Consider the following 21,494-nt stretch of genomic DNA (forward strand, 5'->3'; position numbering starts at 1 on the left):
CCGAGTGGGCCCCGAGATACCTCTCCGTCACACGGAGTGACAAATCCCAGTCTCGATCCATACTAACTCAACTAACACCTTCGGAGATACCTGTAGAGCATCTTTATAGTCACCCAGTTACGTTGCGACGTTTGATACACACAAAGCATTCCTCCGGTGTCAGTGAGTTATATGATCTCATGGTCATAGGAACAAATACTTGACACGCAGAAAACAGTAGCAACAAAATGACACGATCAACATGCTACGTCTATTAGTTTGGGTCTAGTCCATCACATGATTCTCCTAATGATGTGATCCCGTTATCAAGTAACAACACTTGCCTATGGCCATCTTTGATCAACGAGCTAGTCAACTAGAGGCTTACTAGGGACAGTGTTTTGTCTATGTATCCACACAAGTATTGTGTTTTCAATCAATACAATTATAGAATGGATAATAAACGATTATCATGAATAAAGAAATATAATAATAACTAATTATTATTGCCTCTAGGGCATATTTCCAACACCAAGTGACACCTAACCAATCTAAGAGTCACCACTCTCCAAAAGGTAATAGCTGTTGTTGATGATGATAAACTCCTTGCTCTTGTGCTTTAAAAGATAGTCTCCTCAATAGTTAATCAGTCTCTCACAAATTTTGGCTATGTGGTAGGAGAACGGATTGGAGTGGAAAGCAATTGGGGAGGCTAGAAATCAATGGTCAAAGGTTCACTAGTAGAAAAAAGGGCTTTGGTTCTAGCCAGATCAGAGTATTAGTCGTGGTCTTTTACGAATCGAAACTTATGTGAGCATCAGTCCCAGTTCGAGTGGCTAGGACACCGGCCGAACCTCGACACGCATTAGTTCCGGTTCGATTGGGACCTTTAGTCTCGGTTCCACACATCAACCGGGAATAGAGGGCCCCGCTCGTGGCGCAACCCCTTTAATCCCGGTTGGCGTCTCCGACGGGGACTGAAGGTCTATCTTTAGTCCCGGTTTTAGACACCAACCAGGACTAAAAAGATCCCTATATATATCCTCGCCCATGCGCCCCTCTCCTCTATTTTTTTGGCCGTAGAAGGTGGGAGGTGTGTGTACTGCTCTGTTCTGCCTTCCTATGTACATGAGGTGTTTGATGAAATGCCCGAGCCACACTTAAGATTTTTCCTATGTTCTTTGTGACAGTCCGAGACCGACGCTCCAGAAGATTCCCCCCTTTATTCCGTTTTCGTCGTGTGGCTATTTTATTTTGTTGGTTGCATCATCATTAGTTTGCATCATGGCATCATGCAGGGCATCATGTCAACTGTGTTTTGTTGGTGTTGCTTGTTGCCGTGTTGTTGGGTGTTAGTGCCTTGTGAGTGGTGTTGTTTTGTTGGAGTGTTGAGAGAGGGTGCTCGAGAGCCATGCCGCTAAACCCTGTTGCATCGCGAACCACTCCCCTCCTCTCTTCTCTTTGATTTTGTTTTGGGGTTGTGTAAAAGTTTCCGTTTTAACCCTTTTGAAAAAAAATCGTCTTCTTTTAAAGAAAGTCATTTTATTAAATGTGGGGGCAACCCCTCTGGGTTTCGTTATTTTACCTTTTGTTTATTTTTAAAAACAAGAGACCCATTTTATTTAAGGGGTTTGGTTTTATTCTTTTGCAAGAAAAGGGGGTTTATTTTTATTTTCTTGTTAAAAGAGTTTTATTTTAATTCTTCAAAAGGGTTTAAATTTTTAATTCTTTAAAAGGTTTTAGTTTTTATTTGTTTTAAAAAAAAACCAACCTAATTATAAAGTTGGGTATATTTCTTTAAAAGGAGTGAAAGGCATTTTCTTCATTTTGTTAAAAAAACCTTTTTTTTCTTTATGTTTGTTCTCTGTTTTAAAAAAAAAACCAACGAGGGAGGACCGGCTCCTCTGCCCTAGCGAGTCTCCCCTCGCCCCTCGTCCTCCCCCTTGCGCCGTGAGCCACCCCGAGACTCCCATCGATCCCCTCTGGTTATCCCGTCGCTGCTCGCCTCCTCCATGCTCCTCCTCTGCCTCGCCGCCGGTCGCCGCCACCAGCCCCGAGCGCCGCCGCTCCCCACCATGGTCTCCTCGCCCCTCTCCTCCTTGCTGTGCCCCGAGCCGCCTCGCCGTCTCCCGCGCCAGCACCGAGCCCCGCCGCCGCCGTGCTCGACAGCCCCGTCGGCCGCCTCCCTGCTCGCGAGCCGCCTCTCTGCTCCCCGTCCCCTGCGCCCGCGCAGCCGCCGGTGCTCGACCTTGCCGCCGCGCGCCTGGCCTCGCCGCGCTGCTCGCCTCCGCCTACAGGCCGCGTTCCCCATCGAGCCGAGCTCGCCGCCGGTGCCCTGCCCGCGTCGCCCGCCGTGGCCGTCCCCAGCTCGTCGCCCTGGCCCGGCCTCCTCGTGCCGTTTTGCTGCTGTCGCTGCCGAGCTTGCCGCTGCTGCGCCGCTGCCGTGTATTGTTGCTGCGCTGTTGCTTCTGCCTGATGCTGCCGCCATGGGTGTTGTTGGCTGAAGTTGGCTAGTTGCTGTGGATGTTGTTCGTGCTGCCGTTAGATGCTAGGTTAGTTGTTGTTAGTTGCTAGGTTAGTGCTAGCTGCTGCTTAGGTTGCTTAGTTGCTGGTGTTGTGTGCTCGCTTGCCATTTTGCTTGCTAGGCTAGGTTGCCGTGCTTGGCAAGCTTGCTGTAGAAGCATAGTTGCGTTTGCTGTTGCGTAGCGCCGTAGTTGCTATAGCTATTACCCTGGCTGCTGCATGCCGATTGCCTTGCGTGAGGCTTGCATTTTGTTGCTTGTGCTGCCGCTTGCCGTCGCGCTTAGACCATCCCCGCCTGCCGTGAGTCATCGACAAATTCGCCGAGCACCACGACATCCTCGACGAACCCCGAACATCGACGGAGACGTGATCGACTTCCGAGGTGAAGATCGTAACCGACGCCGAAGACCGTGCACCGACGACAAGAGAATGACTACCGTCGACGTGACCTGAGTACCACTACTTCCACGACGACCACGACTTCCACGACGTCCGCTACGAACCGATCCGCTTCGAATCGCACGCCTCGAAGGTATACCGATGAGACATTGTCGTGAACCAAACGAATGTGATGTATGAGTTGTATGTATGTTTGCACCGTATGTATGCCCGTTGCACGTTGTCTTCTTTCGTCGTACCTCGACACATGGGAACCCGAGATATGGGATCACCCCATCTAATTTACCGTTCCCGCACACGCTTCCAGATCGTGGCACCGATATCTCGTTGAGTATCGGGATAGGAACGTTGCCGTGGCATCGTTTCCGTCATGCCGCCATGGTTCCTCCTCGCTCGCCGTGGCGACAGCTGTTTCTTTCTCTTCTTGCCCGTGATGTTTGAACTGGCATGCATGACGCATTCATGGCATAATTATCTTGTGTTGCATGTCTCTTGTAACGTAGCTCCGATCTATGTCTCGCGTGTTACCCGACTAGGATGTCATGTAGGATCACCGCTTCACCCTTTGCCATGCTAACAACAGTTCAAAATTGTCGTGTACCTAATCGGGATAGAACTAAATAATTAAACGTGGAGTTTCGTCAATATGCAAACCGTTGCAAATTGAACTTCACTTAATGTGTAGTGTTGTTTGTGTGAATTGTCATGCCGTGACTTGCATGTATTCAGCTACTCATGCATCATATGTGTTGTGCATCGCCTGGTGAATTCCGTGTGTTGATTTGTGTTTCCGGTTTGCTTCGTCTCGGTAGAGTTCCGCAGCGTGCCGGATTGTGAGGACCCGTTCGGCTATGTTGGTTCGTCTGCTTCTCGGAGCCGTTCTTCTTCCAAGCGGGATCTCAGGCAAGATGACCATTTCCCCAGATACCATTACTATCATTGCCATGCTAGTTTTACCGCTTCTATCGATTATGTCTCGTTGCCTACCACATGTTAAATATCAGCCTCTCAACAATGCCATGATAACCTTCAACCTGTTCGACCTAGCAAACCACTGATTGGCTAAGATACTGCTTGCTTAACCTGGTGTTAGCGTTGCTAGTTGTAGGTGCAGATGTTTCCATGTGAAAACATGGGTTCCTTGTCATATCACCATATTAATGCTATTTAATTTAATGCACCTATATACTTGGTAAAAGGTGGAAGGCTCGACCTTTCTAGCCTGGTGTTTTGTTCCACCTTTGCCCCCTTAGTTTCGGCTACCGGTGTTATGTTCCATAATTGAGCGCTCCTAACACGATCGGGGTTGTTATGGCGACCCCCTTGATAATTCGTTTTAGATTAAAGCTGGTCTGGCAAGGCCCAACTTTGGTTCTACATTGCCCAACATAATAATTTTGATAAATTGAAATGCATAGGGAGTTAGCGCTACCCGAGGAGTAATTTACATAAACAGGGGGGCCAGTGCTGATGGTGTTGGTCCCAAAAGGACAGACTGCGGGGCCACCACGGGGCAACTCGAGGTTTGGCACCTGTAGGCTTTTCCATCCATCGTGTCGTGAGAACGAGATACACGGCTCCTATCGGGATCGTCGACACGCCGGGCGGCCTTGCTGGATTAGTTTTTCCTTTGACGAGATATCTTGTGCATCGGGATTCCGATGATGCTTTGGGTAATCTCAGAGTTGAGGTTTTCCATTAGGGAATCCGAGGAGATCGCGAGCTTCGTGATTGAGGATTTCTATGCGGCTTGTGGTAATTTGTGATTGACTAGTTGGAGCACCCCTGCAGGGTTAAATCTTTCGGAAAGCCGTGCCCACGGTTATGTGGCAACGTGGAAACCTTGTTTAACACTGGTTCTAGATAACATGAAGTTAACTTAATTAAAACATGCCAACTGTGAGCGTAACCATGACTGTCTCTTTCGTGAGTTCCTTCTCCGATCGAGGACACGGTGGGGTTATGTCTGGCGTAGGTAGGTGTTCAGGATCATTCATTTGATCATCAGTAGTCACGTCCATTATGCGTAGATCTTCCCCCTCTTATTTCTTGTACTCGTAAGTTAGCCACCAAATATATGCTTAGCCGCTGCTGCAACCTCACCACTTAACCATGTCTCACCCATTAAGCTTTGCTAGTCTTGATACCTTTGGAAATGAGATTGCTGAGTCCCCTGTGGCTCACAGATTACTACAACACCAGTTGCAGGTACAGGTAAAGGTTACTCGACGCGAGCGCGTTGATTGTTCATTTGGAGTTGCTTCTTCTTCTTCTTCTTCATCGATCTAGGATGGGTTCCAGGGCGGCAGCCTGGGATAGCAAGGATGGACGTCGTTCTTATTTTTCTCGTTTGTTTTCGTCCGTAGTCGGATCCTGCTCTTACTCTTCATGATTATGTAATGTACTGACGTGACTCTGATGTAGCTTGTGGCGAGTGTAAGCCAACTCTGTATATATATCTCTTCTTTTCAGTACATGTACTTGTAACGATATCCATTCTTGCGACACGACGAGATGCGCTTCTATCCCTGACGAGGCCTTCATGCCAAATTGAGGATAGGGTCGCATCTTGGGCGTGACATTCTTCCTCCAAGCTCGACCTCCAAGCTCTATTTTCTTCAAGATTTGTCTTTGGCGGTGCACCGACTATCCAAGTGTTCTAAAAGTTTAGCAACTTCATCCTTTCATCTCTCACTGCTAGTTTAGCTCATTTCATATGTTGTAGAAGTAGAGTAGTTTATCGGTTTTAGTGGAGGAGTGTCTATGGGAGTTTATTTGATTTACATGCACAATTTGAGCTCAAATTAACTTCTTAGTTTGCACATGTGTAGGGTGTCATCCCGTCCCCGTCCCCGTCCTCACCGCTGACGATCGCCCGCACCGATCTCGTTGCCGGCACCACCGTGGTGAGCCTCTTGTTCTTGTCTTTTTTAAAGAAACAAATTCTTATTTGTATGATTTAGATAGCTACTTGTATAGTTTTTTTACTTGTATTATTGTTTTTTATTATACAATGCCATGATTTTGGTATCCGTCCCCGTCGGGTCTCGTCCGATCTATGATTCGGATGTGGTATATTATCTTTTATAACTATTTGTTTCATTTAGTGTTCATGACAATTATGCCGACCAACTTGACATAGATGTCTTTATCTAGGAGATATATGAACCGGCTATTGCAGCCAACCCTCTTGTCGAGAAGATAAATTTAATTGAAAAAGAAAACAAGTATTTAAAAGAAAAATTGAAAATCATTGAAGAAGAGAAAATGAAATTGAAGTTTGTATGTTGTCGAGGTCGTCGATCTACACAAGATCCACATGGAGGCAATGTGCTTGAAGATTAGAAATATTAAAAAATATACCATCAATAAAGAGGCTTGATATCATTATGTTGTTGGATCAATTATTAACTTAGTTGCAATTTCGATCGCATTTGTTGTTGCATTTAAATGCTTTAGCTAGATATAGTTGTATGTTGTTTTATGAGAATAAGTGTGTATGAACTTTATGTACGAACTTGTATTAATTTGGTCTTTTCTGTGTTGTGTAATGAAGATGATCCAGCTATGGATGTATAATGACTGATGCTCTCCCCAGTTCATTAATGGAGTGCATAGTTTTATGTGTGCCGCTGAGGTAAACAAGCGGGATGGTTTTATGTGTTGTCTATGTGATGTCTGTAAGAATGATAGGAATTACTCTAGTACGAAGTCCGGGATTAAGGGGTCCTCATGTAGTCGACCTACTACGAAGAGGTCGGCCTGATGGGTTGTACCTGTGATGGGTCGGGCTGTGATGTTATCTCGTGCTCAAGAAAGAGAACACCAAAGACTAACATGGCAACCAAGTAAAGTAGACTAGGTCGGTTGTATGTAACCCTAGCCCCTAGTGGCTATATAAACCGGAGGTCCTCATCCATGTACGTGGATTATTCCACCTAGGGTCTAGTATACTCAATCTCGAGGTAGACTCTGTAATTATCATCCACATCAATATAATCAAAGCAATACGTAGGGTTTTACCTCCTCAAGAGGGCCTGAACTTGGGTAAACATTGTCTTCCCCTCTCTCCTGCAACCCATCGACCTAAGGTCCACATCTCGGGACCCCTACCCGACATTTGCCGGTTTTGACACCGACAGTGGGGCCGTGGGAAGCCGTTGGGAGGGGTTTAGGGAGGTTTGAGGCTGGGTTTAGGATGGATTATGGTGGGGTTTTCTAAGAAAATGCATATATTCAAAATTTTGACCGTTGAAGGGTCAAAATTATCCAAAAATATCATTTTTTTTGCTATAAATAGGGCCGCCGAGACCACATATTTCTCACACTCAAACATGGATGAGCAGGACAATACTCTCTTCCCACTCTGCGAATTCTGTCTTGGGGGTATGGAGTATAACATCTACCCTTCGAGCTCCGATCCAACCACCATGTTCATGCCCCCACCCATGCAAAATGCCTATACCAATCATCCCACTCTAGAACCCCATACCACCTCTGAACCCGACGATCACACCAATACTAGTAGTGGGACGGGTTCCTCCATCGACATGGGTGCGAAGCAAAGAGCTTGTCATAGAACCTCCTTGGTGTGGGAATATTTTGATGAAGAAATATACATGGTGGCAGGTGTATCGTAGTGCACTCAACGTACTATCTGCATCCCTAAGTTTAGATTATACTAATGACTCCAACATGGCTCGTGAAAAGCTTTTTGAAGTTTCTGCAAAGCATGAGCAAAATATGTTGGAGTTCGAATGCAACGACCTCCACCAACACCTACTGGAGGTAAAAAGAGAGGACCATGGAGCAAGATTTTTGGTTCTTCATCCTCCTCTACCGCCGGAAGCTCTTCCACATCAACATATGTGCTTCAAGGTGGCGAGGAGTTAGCGAAGTACCTCAACGGTGACAGAGTCATGTTCGATTTAGATAGTGAAGAAGACTTCAACATACTGTGATGGTGACAAGAACACAGGCTTAACTTCCCGATGCTTTCCGTATTAGCACGTGATGTGTTATCGGTACCCATCTCTACGGTGTCATCCGAATCTACTTTCAGCCTTGCTAGAAGAATAGTTGAGGATAAAAGAACTAGTCTCACCCCTGATATGGTGAGAACACTGATGTCCGTGAAAGATGGGAAGCTATCAAGAAGGAGAGCCCAACACACTGCAGAAAACCCTTTTTGAAACATGAGCGTTGTTACAGAATGACTTATACAACACATGTGATGTTATAAAATTTGTACGTGTTAACTTTTTTGCAACATGCATGGTTGCGGATGGACTTCAACAACACAAATGATATTGCAGAAAATTACGAGGTGACATAGGCATGTGACACGCGAGGTGAAGGTATGGCCAGGTGAGTAAAAAATGTGTGTAGTCTGATCGTACTTAGATCTGACGGCTGCAGGGACGACAAAAATCTACGTGTAATCAGCCGGCTGATTTTAATTATATATTAATTTTGTAGTAAAAGATATCAAACAACCTTAATACTCCCAATTCCCAAATAGTCAATTTTCCTCGTAGTTTGGGGATTTCGTAGAAAATCATTATTTTTTAATAAAAATCTCGCAACTCCCAAGCTGGCACCACCGCACCTCGGCGAGACGGCGACCGTCACCCTCGTGCCGTCGTCGTCGCCGGCGATGGCGTCCCAGCAACCGCCTCCACCGCATGAGTTCGACCTAGAGGCCTTTGTCCCGTCGTCTCCCGCCTCCGAAGCCGACGCCGATCACCGCCGCGCCGTCGACGACCTGCTCCTCATCCTCTCCTCGTCCGATTCCGACGACGAGCCAACCCCTACACCCAGCACCAACCACGAAATCCTGACCCGTATCAAAGCCCCGCCGCCGCCCGCTAAACCTTCCCCATCTCCTCCGCCATCGCCTTCCGCGTCCCCCGGGAGATCCGCATCGCCGTCGGCGGCGCTCTCCTCCCTCGTCTCGAGAACCTTTTCCAATAGTGCTGCCTCATCGTCCACCTCCTCGCTGAAGCCGCTCCCCTCGCTCTTCCGGGGTGTCCGCCCCCGCCCCAAACCCGGCGCCGCCTTTGCTGCGGCGGCGGCCGCCGCGTCCCGCGCTGTTCTCAGCCCGCACGCCGCTGCAATTAGGTCGCGGCGCACCGCCTCTGCGCCCATAGAGAAGAAGCTCCTCGACCAAGCCTCCCAGGCAGAAGTAGCTGACGAGGTCAGTGAGGAAGTGGTTGCTAGGGCGACCGAGGAAACTGTCGGCGGTAATGGGGTTGAAGAATTGGAAGAGGACAGACACGGCGAAGTGGGGACTGAAGAGAATTCCGAGCCCTCTGAATCGGTGGACGTAGGCAATGCCGATTCTGTTGCCGCGGAGAATCTCAATGTGCAGGAGCAACTTGGGAGTCAAATTTGGCTTGTTGATGAGGAAAACAGTGATGAGCAAATTAGGGACGGAAATTTAGTGGAACCTGGTGAGATTGTGGATCAGGATGGGTCAGTGTCCGATGAGAAGACTGATGATGGGCTGGAAGTTGAACTTTCTGACACTGATTTGGAAGAGCAAGTGGAATCTGAGGGGATCATCGATAAGGTGGTCGAAGAGAGGATGGAGATGAGCAGGATGGCTGAAAAATACGCGGAGGAAAGGCAAAATGCGCCGATGAAACCATTGGAGCGGGCTGAGGAGCTCGAGAAGAGGCAGGCCTCGTTTGGGCAGCACTGGGAGGAGGGAGCAGCAGCGCAACCCATGCGCCTGGAGGGGATTGGGAAGGGCCAACCAGCTATTGGTTACATGCAGATCGAGGTGGACAACCCGATAACTCGTGCCATGGCCTCTCCATCTTTTAGACAGGAACATGGCTCTCCTCAGGTCGTTGCAGTACATAGGAGCTATATTGCCATGGGCATGTCCAGTGGATCTGTTATCGTCGTCCCAAGCAAATATTCCATCCATCAAGCTGATTATTCAGATGCAAAGGTTAGTCATTGCCTCCTTGGTGCTGGTGTGCATATTGTTTGTTTTGTCAAATACTGCATGGTTTATTGGTGTGCTTCAGATGTTGGGCTTCAAGATGTTTCAGTATAATTGTGTGGTATGGACTTGGAAAATAATTAATTAGAGTACCAAACTTGGATACAGACATGGCATTTAGCATTGGTACTCTAATGACATTTTAAACTGTTTTGCATACTCTAATGAATCGAAGGTTTGGAAAATGACATTTTAGCTTTGGGGTTCTAATAACCGGAAGAAACCGGAAGTTTGGAAAATGACATTTTAAACTGTTTTGGGCAGAAACTAGAAGTACAAAAAGGTGCCCACCAGGAATCTGCTAAAGTTACTCATTTGCATCTGAGCCATATTAACATGACAGAAATTACAATTGCTGCAGTGCTATGCATCAGTGACAGTAACACTTGGAATAAATCTGCACAATAGCTTGTTATTTTCGTCAATTCATCTGGTTGTATAATAGGGAATAAAGAAGAGAACACTGCATGCAAATGTAGTACATTGGTATTGCCAGCAGGACTTATGCATAACCCTGTCAGATATGCGCGTTTTATGGTGTTGCCAGAAGTTGATCCTGTCGTGTTTATGTACACACTAAAAAAATGTCGGGTCTATTCTTTGTTCTCATAATTACATCTAAAGTTCACTAAGGTAAGGCTGTGGAGTGTAGGGCAAGAGTACCACATCTTCCATAGTGAGGCCACGTATAGTCTTTAGCCGTTAATGGCAACAAAAGAAGATAAGGGCTACCTTGTTATTTTTATTAAATGGCTCAGTACTCAGATATTTGTATATTTAAAGCAACCATCCTTTTGTGCCAGAATTTATTTACACCAACTTCGATTGATTTAACACAATTTCTATTGAAAAAGCGGATAGATTGTATTACATTTAGTTATGCACAACCAGATGCCTTGAAGATGATTATGATACGTCTCTATGTTCTTTTAAGGACAAGGAACCGGAAGAAACTGATTTTTTTTATGTTTAGCTCGCCCAATCAAGGCATTTTAAACTCTTTGTTTTACAGTTGCTCAATCTCTGCACAATTGACCCTTGTTTTCTCTTCTCTTGCTTGCTCGTCGAAAATTATTGATTTTCAAGATAGTGCATGAACTTGAAAAGTATCTTCTGGATTGGTGCTTAGTGCACATTTCATGTGTTTATCAGTCATATAATAACTCAGTGGCTGCACATATAGCTATTAATCTTATAAGCCAGTAACCAGTTGCTATTAAAAAATCTTGTTGGATGAACCCTGGAAAATAGTAAAACTGTAATACTGGTTATGGTTTGAAATGAGGACAGTTGTCCTAGATTAGTGGTTCAGAAGTCCTGAGAATTCTATGTCACTTTGATTTTTCGGTCTATAAAGACTGCCTTTATAATTTCAGATGCTGTTCTTTTGGAACCAAGGTGTAAAAACTCAATCACCAGTGACTGCCACGTGCTTTAACCCGCAAGGGGATCTTCTGCTAGTAGGATATGGTGATGGTCATATGACAATTTGGGATGTACAGAAGGCTACTGCAGCAAAAGTCATATATTGTGAGCATACAGGAGCTGTAGTGCATGCTTGTTTTATCAGCCAATCTAAAGCCATCACTGGTGATTCAAAAGGGCTTGTTCTTCTGCACACATTCTTGATTATCCCTGTCATTAATCGTTTGACTGTCAAGGGAACCCAGGTATGCAGAAACATCATTTTTTCCATTGTGCACATACTAACCCACTAGATCCCCTGTTAAATATACGTCTGTTCTGACAAAACTTAACTACACTTTGCCAGTGCCTTTTTGATGGACATAGTGGAATTGTGCTCTCAGCCTGCCCTCTTCTAGCGGATGAATCCTGTGGCTCTGGCAACTCATCTATGCAAGGCAACCTAACAACTTCCTCCAGTGGTGGTCTTGGGAGCATGATGGGAGGTGTAGTTGGAGTAGATTCTGGATGGAAGTTTTTCAATGAAGGTTCTTCTCCAATGGAAGATGGTGTTACAGTCATGTTCATTATGCATCAACATGCTCTTGTGGTACGGGTGATATATTTAATAATGGACATTATATATATTTTTTACTGTCTGTTATGCCGTGAACTCATAATTGTCGCAACTCTTGTACTGATTGATGATGTTCCGTGTTTCTCCCGCTAGGTTAGACTCCGAACCAACAGTGACCATGTTGACCATATTGAGACCTTTTCTAGACCAGAAGGAGCACGAGAAGGGTCAATTGCTTATGCTGCATGGAAATACACATCATCCTCGAGTGATTCATCGCCAATTGGTAAGATTAGACCTCCTTAGACATTGACAATGATCGGTAGTCCCTTATATTGGTAAATTATAGTTTCTTGGGCTAAAGATGACAACACTATATAGATGAAGACCGAGTATCTTGGCTTGCGCTTGCATGGGACCGTCAAGTACAAGTGGCAAAATTTGTTAAATCGAAGATGATCAAACATAAGGACTTGAAGCTTGATAGTGCCGCCGTTGGTGTTGCCTGGTTAAATGATCAGGCATGCAAAAAATCTCCCCTTTTTGGATATTCATTTAGTTTATGTTCTTTTCCTAGTTGTAAAATCAAGTTACTCTTTTTCTTTCATTCAGATGTTAGCTGTCCTTAACTTGAGAGGGCAGCTCTGTTTGTTCTCAAAAGATGGCACTGAGCTTCGCAGGACTATCTTTATTCTTGATGGTTTGGTCTTCGATGACAGCATATTGTACCATACCCATTTTTCTAACAGGTTTGGTAACCCTGAGAGGGATTTTAACAACTCAGTAGCAGTAAGAGGTGCTACAGTATATATTCTTGGCCCAAGCTTTCTTACAGTTTCGCGACTTCTTCCATGGAAAGAGCGGATTGAAGCACTAAAGGGGGCTGGTGATTGGATAGGTGCAATGGACATGGCAATGAAACTTTATGGCGGTCACACACAGGGTGTTATTGATTTTCCGGGAACAGTTGATTCTATAAGGGAAGCCATAATGCCGTATCTAGTAGAGTTGCTGCTGTCATATATAGGTTATGTCTTTGAATATATTTCAATTGCATTATCAAACCGTACTAAAAAAGGGGGAGCAGCAGATGGCCTGATAGACTCAGATAGATCCCTCCTGACAGAGAGAGAAGAACAATATGCCCGTGTAGGAGGGGTTGCAGTCGAGTTTTGTGTTCACATTGGACGAAATGACATCCTGTTCGATACAGTCTTTTCTAAGTTTGTTGCTGCTCAAAGTGGAGGTAGGCTTGCTCTAATTAACTCATAAGAACTAGAAGATCCCTGAGGATATTTGGATTAATTTTCATGTGAATAGTATAAGAAACATATTGCATATGTCAAGTTATCTGTTTGCTGATAAGATTGTCCATGCACATGTTTCTGTTATGAAATTGCTGCTATAACATAAAAAGGCTGACATTGACATGAATAACAGGTATGTTTCTGGAGGTACTGGAGCCATATATATTGAAAGATATGCTTGGTTCTTTACCCCCTGAGGTGAGTACGACCGAGGATTTTCTAGTGTTAGCACATAAATTTGCAAATGGTTATGCATTTATGCCAATTTTATTTGTAGATCGTGCAAGCTCTAGTAGAGCATTATAGTGGCAAAGGATGGTTGCAGCGAGTCGAACAATGCATTCTTCATATGGATATTTCATCACTGGATTTTAATCAGGTATACACAAAACTTGCATCCAACTAGTGTAAGAAGTACATCTATAGAGCTTTCTCAGACATGTTTGATGTTTCGTTGTCTACATTTATTGTCCATTCTTATAGTTTCAGTTTGGATTAGTGTGTTGCACAATTATGCATCCACATGATATTATTCTACTTGTTCTGTATGCAGGTAGTCAGACTGTGTCGTGAGCATGGGTTATATGGTGCTCTAGTTTATTTATTTAACCAAGGCTTGAATGATTTCCGTACACCTCTAGAGGAACTTCTATCTGTTATCCAGAACACTACTAGAAAAGATGCTACTTGGTATGTCATACTCTTGCCCATAATCACCTTGCTCGTAGATGAGATAATACTAATAGTAGACAGTATGTTCTCAAGGTATTGATATGTGATTTTAGCATACTGATGTTATTCTGAAGTTCCTGATTGAATATCTGTTCTTTTAAATTGATTAATCAGAATTTGATAATTTTCTTAGCATTAGTTACTCGGCTATCATTGCAGTTTACATGAATCTTCATTCGAAATGCATCTTTATGTTTTCCCTGGGATTTCTCTATGACATGCATGAGAATGAACAAAAATGTTGATACTAACCAAGGAAGTTCACATGCTTTCAAAGGAAGTAGGCAAGAACCACAATAATACTTGGTTAGAGTTGGTTGATTTTGTTTGATATTGCTAGTGGGCTAGTTGTGTATATGCAATTGGTGTTTCTTTTAGAATATTAATAATACAGGAGACCAGTTTCTTACCATATTTTTACTTTAACAGCTACAGAATGCTTGTTTATCTGAAGTATTGCTTCCAGGGCCTAGCATTTCCTCCAGGTTAGTAGATTTACCATTCACGGTATCTTTTTCACTATTTCGTTAATTCTATGCCAGTTTAGTGTTGACCGTAGACTATGTTTCCCCTGTGCTGTTGGGCTTTCGGTGGGCCTAGAACCTTATAAATTATAAAGCGTGTTAGTTAAACTATGTGCTTAAATTGTGATTTTTTAAAATTGAAGACTTCAGATTTATCGTAAGATGCTTCGCGTTGTGTCAGCTTCACGAGACCATCTGCATACCTTCAACAGGATTATGTTCAGAACCAGGAATAATGAACTTGCTGTATAGTATACTCTTATAAGACGATTCAGTTCCATGATATGTTATCACATTATCTACTTTTGCAGGGCATGGAATAATTCCCCGAGCCCAGCTTCATTCAGTGAGAAAAGAACTTCTGCAATTCATGCTTGAAGAGTCTAAAATGCACACTTCTGAAGTATTTAAGGGTTTCAGCTATTCTTCTGGAAAATGCCCAAACATATGCTATCTACTATGGATGGATACGGAAGCTACTCTGGAAGTTGTCAAGTGTGCTTTTGCACAAGAGAATTTTGAACCTACTTCTAGTACTGCTGATACACCTGTGTCCAAGGATGAAGATGATACTAATATTGAAAGCCCAGATAGTCAAAATATCTTGTTACAAAGTTTAGTTGACACCATCATTCATATTGTTGGTTTAGAAAATGAGGCAATCCATTCTATTTTCGTGGGTATCGCTGAGTCAGAAGAATCAAAACTTTGGCCTTCAGTGAATGATTTTGGCTATATAATTGAATTTCTGTCCTTTTTTATTTCCAGTAGAAGGGCAAAGTCATCTCAAAGAGTTCTTAAGCACATTCTTAAATACTTCATGTCATGCAATACTCCATCACATGATGATAAAAAGATGCTAACTCAGAAAGTAGTTCTTCAGCTCTTCAATGTGGTTCCTCAAACTGACTGGAATTCTGATTATGTGTTGCATCTTTGTTTAGATGCCCATTTTCATCAGGTTTGTCACTACTACCCTTTAAAAGTTGACGTGTAGAATATAGCACTGCTGCTCAAAAAGGCCTTTCAGCCTATGATTGTAAATGTTGTTGTTACTATACAGGCATGTGGCAGGATATATACAGCCAGAAATCAAAATTTGTCCGCCTTAGATAGTTACATGAAGGATATAGTGGAACCATACCAAGCTTTTATCTTCATCAGCAAAAAGTTATTTCAGTTGGCAGGTGATGAAGCTTTGTCATTTCGTTCCACAGTAATATCTCGTTTTGCCGAGCTAGTCAATCTAAGCAGGTGAGGTTGCTGATTAATGTTTTAACTGGTATATTCTCCCCCTTCCAGTTTTTTACTTGCTGGTTTGTTTTCCTACTGAATTTGCTCAATTTCTCTCCTGTCACTTCATTTTTTAGGGAGTGCGCATTTATCTTGTTCCTTGATCATTTTCAAAATGAGATCCAGCAAATATTGTCAAAGCTTCGTTCTGCCAAGCGCAGCCACTTTCTTTTCTTGAAAACTGCAATGGAAGTACACTTGTCAGGCAAACTTGACTTCAGCACACTAACTGCCAGGAACTGTGAAATTGTTGAACGTCGGTACTTCTCTGGTGAACTCGAAGATTATCTGCAGAGATTATCAAATTCCCCAAAGTTGTTTGAACACAATCTTGTTTCTATGATTGATGAGTTATTTGAGCCTTATCCGAAGGTACGCTTATCGACAGATTTTTAACATTAGTATATTTCATATGGAGCCTTCTAAACATGATGATATACCTTTGGGTGGAGCCTTCTAAACATGATGATATACCTTTGGGTGGAGCCTTCTAAACATGATGATATACCTTTGGGTGGAGCCTTTAGCCATCAGTGTAGACTGTAGTAGAGCCTTTGACCGCTATACCACTATATTAGCACAAAAAGCTGCACCGAGAGAACAGTCTATCGGCAAATATTAATGGCAGCACAGTGATTTGACATAAGTGTTATATAGAATCAAGAAGCAGTATGTGCTTTGCAAATATGACACCGGCATCAGCTGCTTTTTACTTTTTGGAGCTCTGGTGTCCAATTTTATTATATTTAAAACTGTTGTTCATGAAATCAATACTCTGCAGTTTATTTGTTCCACAGATGTTGCCACTTTTGCGAAGAGGTGCATTATTGACTTCACTAATAACAATGAATGACCTAAAACTCGGAAGTAACATTATGTAATTTGTTAGGTTAAAGTATTATAGTGGTAGCACATGTTCTGTGAGATCATCATCCTCTTTTGTTAACCAAATACACTTCTGTTGCACAGCTTCTGTGTCAGTATGAACCAAGGTCAGTCCTGAAGTTTCTAGAGACTTTTGGTAGCTACAAATTGGGCGAGTGTTTGCAGTTTTGTCTAGATTATGGAGTTACAGATGCTGCTGCATTTCTGCAAGAGGGGGCTGGTGATGCTTTGAGTGCGCTGGCACTTGTTCTAGCTGGACTAGATGAGAAAATTAGCCAGTTTATCACTTCAGTGGAAGATTCGTTTTCTCAGATATCCTCGAAGAGTATCTCTGAAATTGAGCAACCAGCCATTGTTTTAAAAATGAGTGAGGTTCTTTTTCTCGTACCTATTGAAATACTAACCAAGATTTGTATCGTCTATTGCATAGTTGGTAACATATTTGATATTCTCATTAAGGCTCATCCGGTGCTTGATGCGTTACGTTCCTCCATTGGATTGTGCCAAAGGAATTCAGAGTGCTCAGGCCCAGAGAAGTCTCAATTACTTTGGTTTCAACTGCTTGACTCGTAAGTTGTGCTAAGATATACATATATTTCTTACGAGGGGGAACATTTCTCACTGCACTGTATTATCACTTCGTCCTATTATTTGGATCTATGACTAGAGTTTTGATAGTCATTTCTGGTTTCTGTTAGTAGTGATTTGTTATTTAGCAGATGTAATATTGTTCTCATCACTAGTAATACAGCATGGGCATGCTTTGCAAATATGTACCGTTCAACACCTAATGGCACCATCTCTATTTCTCATTGGGTGGGGCATTTGTAGGAGGCCACAGGAGCTGGGTGTGGACAAATGAGAATATAACATAGGATCAGTTAACCTTACTCAACTGATGATTAACTCTCCTGGAACTCTTCTAACTAATGCAGTTATGAGGTAGTTTGCAGGGGTCCAATTTGATATTTGTGAGTCTGGTCGCATTGATGGTTAAGAACATTTGGATCCCACCCAACTTGTACCTTATATAGTTCTATGGATTGTTGCTAGGGATACAATCCTAAAATGTGCTGGCTGCTGATCTTATGCCATTTTGGAAACTAATGGTGTTCAGTTGTCTCAAGGGACGCTTATTGTCAAATACCACTAAAAGATGATTACCTGTATTGTCAGATCCAAGTATGGAGGTTAAATTTAAAGCCACTTAGGTGGGAGGGTTGACGATGATGCAAATCTGTGTTTGACCAGACTCTCTGTAAGACTTATCTATCTTAGTGAAAATGACAGGCAACAGTTACTGCTTGTTCTTGAAAAAAGTGAGTAATCTATCTGTGAGTGAAACTCTAGCAATATTGCAATCGATGCCTTTTTCCATGGTTGAGATTTTAGACAAAAGAATCCAGCAGGCAAAGGCAATTCTTGAAATATTATGTCATGATAAATTAATCCATTAGATTTATGACATGCTATCTAGAAATCTATGATCAACATATAGGCTATAGCTCTCAAGTAGTGTAAAGTATTTTTCGTACTTTTAGCTTGTTGAGATCTATCAGAGATCAACATATAGGCTATAGTGTCAAGTAATGCTGTTATATGTTGTTGATGCAGTTTCTCAGAACCACTGAAAAAGTTGTATGGAAGCAAGGATGTAAATGGAAAAGGTTGTTGGTCTGAGCGGGAGGAAACAACGAATGGATATCCAACAGGCAAAGGATTCTCACAACAGATGTTGATTTCAGCTTATCAAAGGTGTTTGAATACTCTGCGGAGAGTATTCTCGCAATTCGTTGGGGAGATAATCGAGGCAATGGCTGGGTATATACCCCTCCCAGAAATTATGTCAAAGCTTTTATCTGACAATGGGAGTCAAGAATTTGGTGATTTTAAACTTGTCATACATAGAATGCTGTCTATGTATCTTCATCAAAAAAGAATACTGGTACAGATTGAATCCCCTTCCTTTGCCATTTACTTCATAAGTATATCACACACGAAATTTCATGAGAACGCCACCTTTTTGATTATTTTCTTCTGTATTTTATTTAATACTCCCTCCGTCCCATAATATAACAGCGTTTTTTACACTGCACTAGTGTAAAAAACGCTCTTATATTATGGGACAGAGGGAGTAGTAAAAAACCAAGGTCCTCTGATACCTCACTTGCTTGCAGGAAACAGCCAAGTCACTTATCGAGGATGATTCATTCTATACCTTGAGTTCATTAAAGAGAGGGGTTTGTCATGGATTTGCTCCACATACTTTTGTCTGTTGTGTATGCAACTTCTCACTTTCCAAAGAAGGTGCTATTTCAGCAGTTCGAGTGTTCAGTTGTGGACATGCAACCCATCTTCACTGTGAGTCTGAACAAAGCAAATCATCCATTAAGGATTTTCAAGACGGATGTCCAGTTTGTCTCTCGACGAGTGACACGCAATCCTGGAACAGATCACCTATAATATCTGAGAATGGGTTACCTAGGTACCCCGTGGTTGAAAATGAAGTACCATACGGCGTCCATCATAATCACGAGACAGATCATGTTGAGAGATCTCGTGGGCTTCAGCAGATGCCACGGGTAGGAATATTTTGAGATATTTTTTCTCCTAGTATAATAAATTTCTCCGTTGGGACTAGATGCTTGCCAAAAACTTGACTAATGTGATATTCGAAAGCCCTCATCCAATTATAAATTGTGCTATCTCTCTTGTAATGAATAGATGATATTATATCCCTGTTTTAGTCCTCTAAAATGTTATTGCAACAAATGTACTAATATATTGGTTGTAATAACACTTCATATTATCGGACGGAGGGAGTAGATATTATATCAGCTGGGTATGGTTATACCATTAATCTCTTGTATAGGATCATTGTTGCTTATTTGCCTACATATGTGCACGTATTATATTGCCCTTTGGGTGATATTGAACTTTAGTGTCCATGCATTCCAATACTTCAAATTTAATTAACAATAAATCTCGATTAATTTCTAGTTTCTCAATGATGATAAGATGGATATGGCCTATACTCTGTATTTCTATAGTACGTACTTGTTAAAAGTTTTTGCCATGATATTTCCTTTTGCAGTTTGAAATACTGAAAAGTCTCCAGAAAGCTCAGAAGTCTTCATATTTGAACTGTGCCTCCGTTGAAACTTTTTCCGCCAGCCATATATCATGAGAAGGTACATAAGAGAGTAAGTTTGGTGGGAGGTTCCAGCAGATATCAAGTTAGAAGTGAAAACCCACATATGGCACATGAAGGAGCCCCAGAATCAAAAAAGAGAATAAGTTGGGTGGGATAATCCATCAGACATTTAGCTAGAAGTGAAAAACCACGGAAAATATGGCACATGAAGGAGAAGAAATCAGGGAATAGGTTTCTGCCAAAGTCGAGCATAATCGGCAACTCTCTAATTTGCTCGATCAACTGATTAATAAGAGCGTCACATATTGATCTAATCTTGGATTCTTATGTCTATATGCAGGTTCCGACAAGAATCAAGTGCGGTAGACTATGCAACGGTGAAAAGGTGCAAACACCTGGGAAATCTGCTTTGTCCATTCGTGTAATGACCTCAAACTACAGGTCGGCTGCTGCTCCGACTGCTAGAGCGAGGAAAATGAAGTGGGATGTAATTCGTGATAAAGGAGGGAACTGCATGCAATGAAGTTCTGGATATGGTTCAAGATGTACTATCAGCAGAGGCTATGGCTGTGAAACATGGCTTCCTCCTAACTCAATCCTTGGTATCATAATTGAAGTCAGTTCAGATAACTTGGAAGTTCTATCTCGGCCCCTGGAATCGCTTCAACAATTTTCCATGGCATTTATTCCCCGGAAAATGAGTCTGCGAAGGCGCACTATGATCACTCCCACTCCCATAGAGAAGCAAACTCAGTTGCTCATGAACTAGCCAGACTGGTGAAACTTCAAAACTCTTCATTCTGGCTTGATGAGCAACCCCTCTATTATACCCCTTTTAATTAGTGATATAACACTGCTTTCTACTGTACTCCCTCCGTTCTTAAATATAAGTCTTTTTAGAGATTTCACTAGGAGACTACATACGGAATAAAAAGAGTGAATCTACTCTCTAAAGTATGTCTATATACATCCGTATGTAGTCCCTTCATAGAACCTCTAAAAAGACTTATATTTAGGAACGGAGGGAGTATTTAATTTATAAAGAGGCACTTTATGAGGTTAAAAAACATGTGGTAGACTATGTTGGAATTATGACTCCTGCAATATATTCAAATTATTCGAATTACCCGAAAACTAATTATGTTGAAGGACCATGGTTCTGATAGAAGAATAATTTTGTTGGAGGTTGCAGTAGGGCGCTTTTTGTTCCGTCCTTTTTTTCCACCGGGTTTTAGAAGGTTTTTTAACACAATAGAGTCGCAAGCGTTCATATACACGCACACACACTCATCTCTATGAGCATCTTTGAGAGACTGAGCTTGAGAGACTGAGCTGACATATCATCTTGAGATTTACGAAGTTACCGTAGACGCCTCGTCGTCGACGGGCTCCTCCCACTCAGAGCGTATCATCGAATCCTGAAATAAATCCAAAAATAATGCAAGAACCAGGACTTGAATCCTGGTGGGCTATCCAACCACAAATTGTTTTGCGGTTTTGGAAAGGTTCTAAAAGCTTTTTACTCCATGATTTTGTTATTTCTTTATTTTTTCTAAGCATTTCAGTGCATGTTTCACCGATTCTGTTGTGTCTTTTTTGTTTCCTGTTCATTTTTTATATTCTTGAACATTTTTAAAATTCAGGAACTTTTAAATTTGTGAACATTTTAAGTACCCAAAAAAAATCTAAAATTCTTGAACATTTT

General features: G+C 42.5%; 1 protein-coding gene across 5 annotated transcripts; it reads left to right on the top strand.

The window, feature by feature from the left end:
* The first annotated feature begins 8,421 nt into the window (after positions 1-8,421).
* LOC123409765 (vacuolar protein sorting-associated protein 8 homolog) lies at positions 8,422-20,692 on the top strand. Of its 5 annotated transcripts, none has more exons than XM_045102632.1 (19): positions 8,427-9,859; positions 11,290-11,583; positions 11,685-11,927; positions 12,048-12,180; positions 12,276-12,415; positions 12,507-13,140; positions 13,335-13,399; positions 13,479-13,580; positions 13,755-13,891; positions 14,363-14,418; positions 14,769-15,418; positions 15,521-15,711; positions 15,828-16,122; positions 16,720-17,007; positions 17,095-17,204; positions 18,250-18,580; positions 18,813-19,217; positions 19,730-19,838; positions 20,130-20,692. In XM_045102632.1, exons 1-18 carry the CDS (start codon positions 8,558-8,560, stop codon positions 19,820-19,822), a joined length of 5,469 nt encoding a protein of 1,822 aa, XP_044958567.1. In that variant the 5' UTR covers positions 8,427-8,557; the 3' UTR covers positions 19,823-19,838; positions 20,130-20,692. The 5 variants fall into 5 exon arrangements, 4 of the variants coding, with proteins under 4 accessions (XP_044958568.1, XP_044958567.1, XP_044958566.1 ...); XM_045102631.1 differs by having other exon boundaries at positions 19,730-19,826; XM_045102630.1 differs by having other exon boundaries at positions 8,428-9,859; positions 19,730-20,692.
* The last annotated feature ends 802 nt before the right edge of the window (positions 20,693-21,494 follow it).

Source organism: Hordeum vulgare, chromosome 7H (genome assembly GCF_904849725.1).
Source record: "Hordeum vulgare subsp. vulgare chromosome 7H, MorexV3_pseudomolecules_assembly, whole genome shotgun sequence".
Lineage (NCBI taxonomy): Eukaryota > Viridiplantae > Streptophyta > Magnoliopsida > Poales > Poaceae > Hordeum > Hordeum vulgare.

Coding starts and splice junctions, on each gene's coding strand:
- LOC123409765 (XM_045102632.1), top strand. CDS start 8,558: ATGGCGTCCCAGCAACCGCCTCCACCGCATGAGTTCGACCTAGAGGCC. Junction 15,712..15,827: donor GAGCTAGTCAATCTAAGCAG/GTGAGGTTGCTG, acceptor TTCATTTTTTAG/GGAGTGCGCATTTATCTTGT. Junction 18,581..18,812: donor TTCATCAAAAAAGAATACTG/GTACAGATTGAA, acceptor ACTTGCTTGCAG/GAAACAGCCAAGTCACTTAT.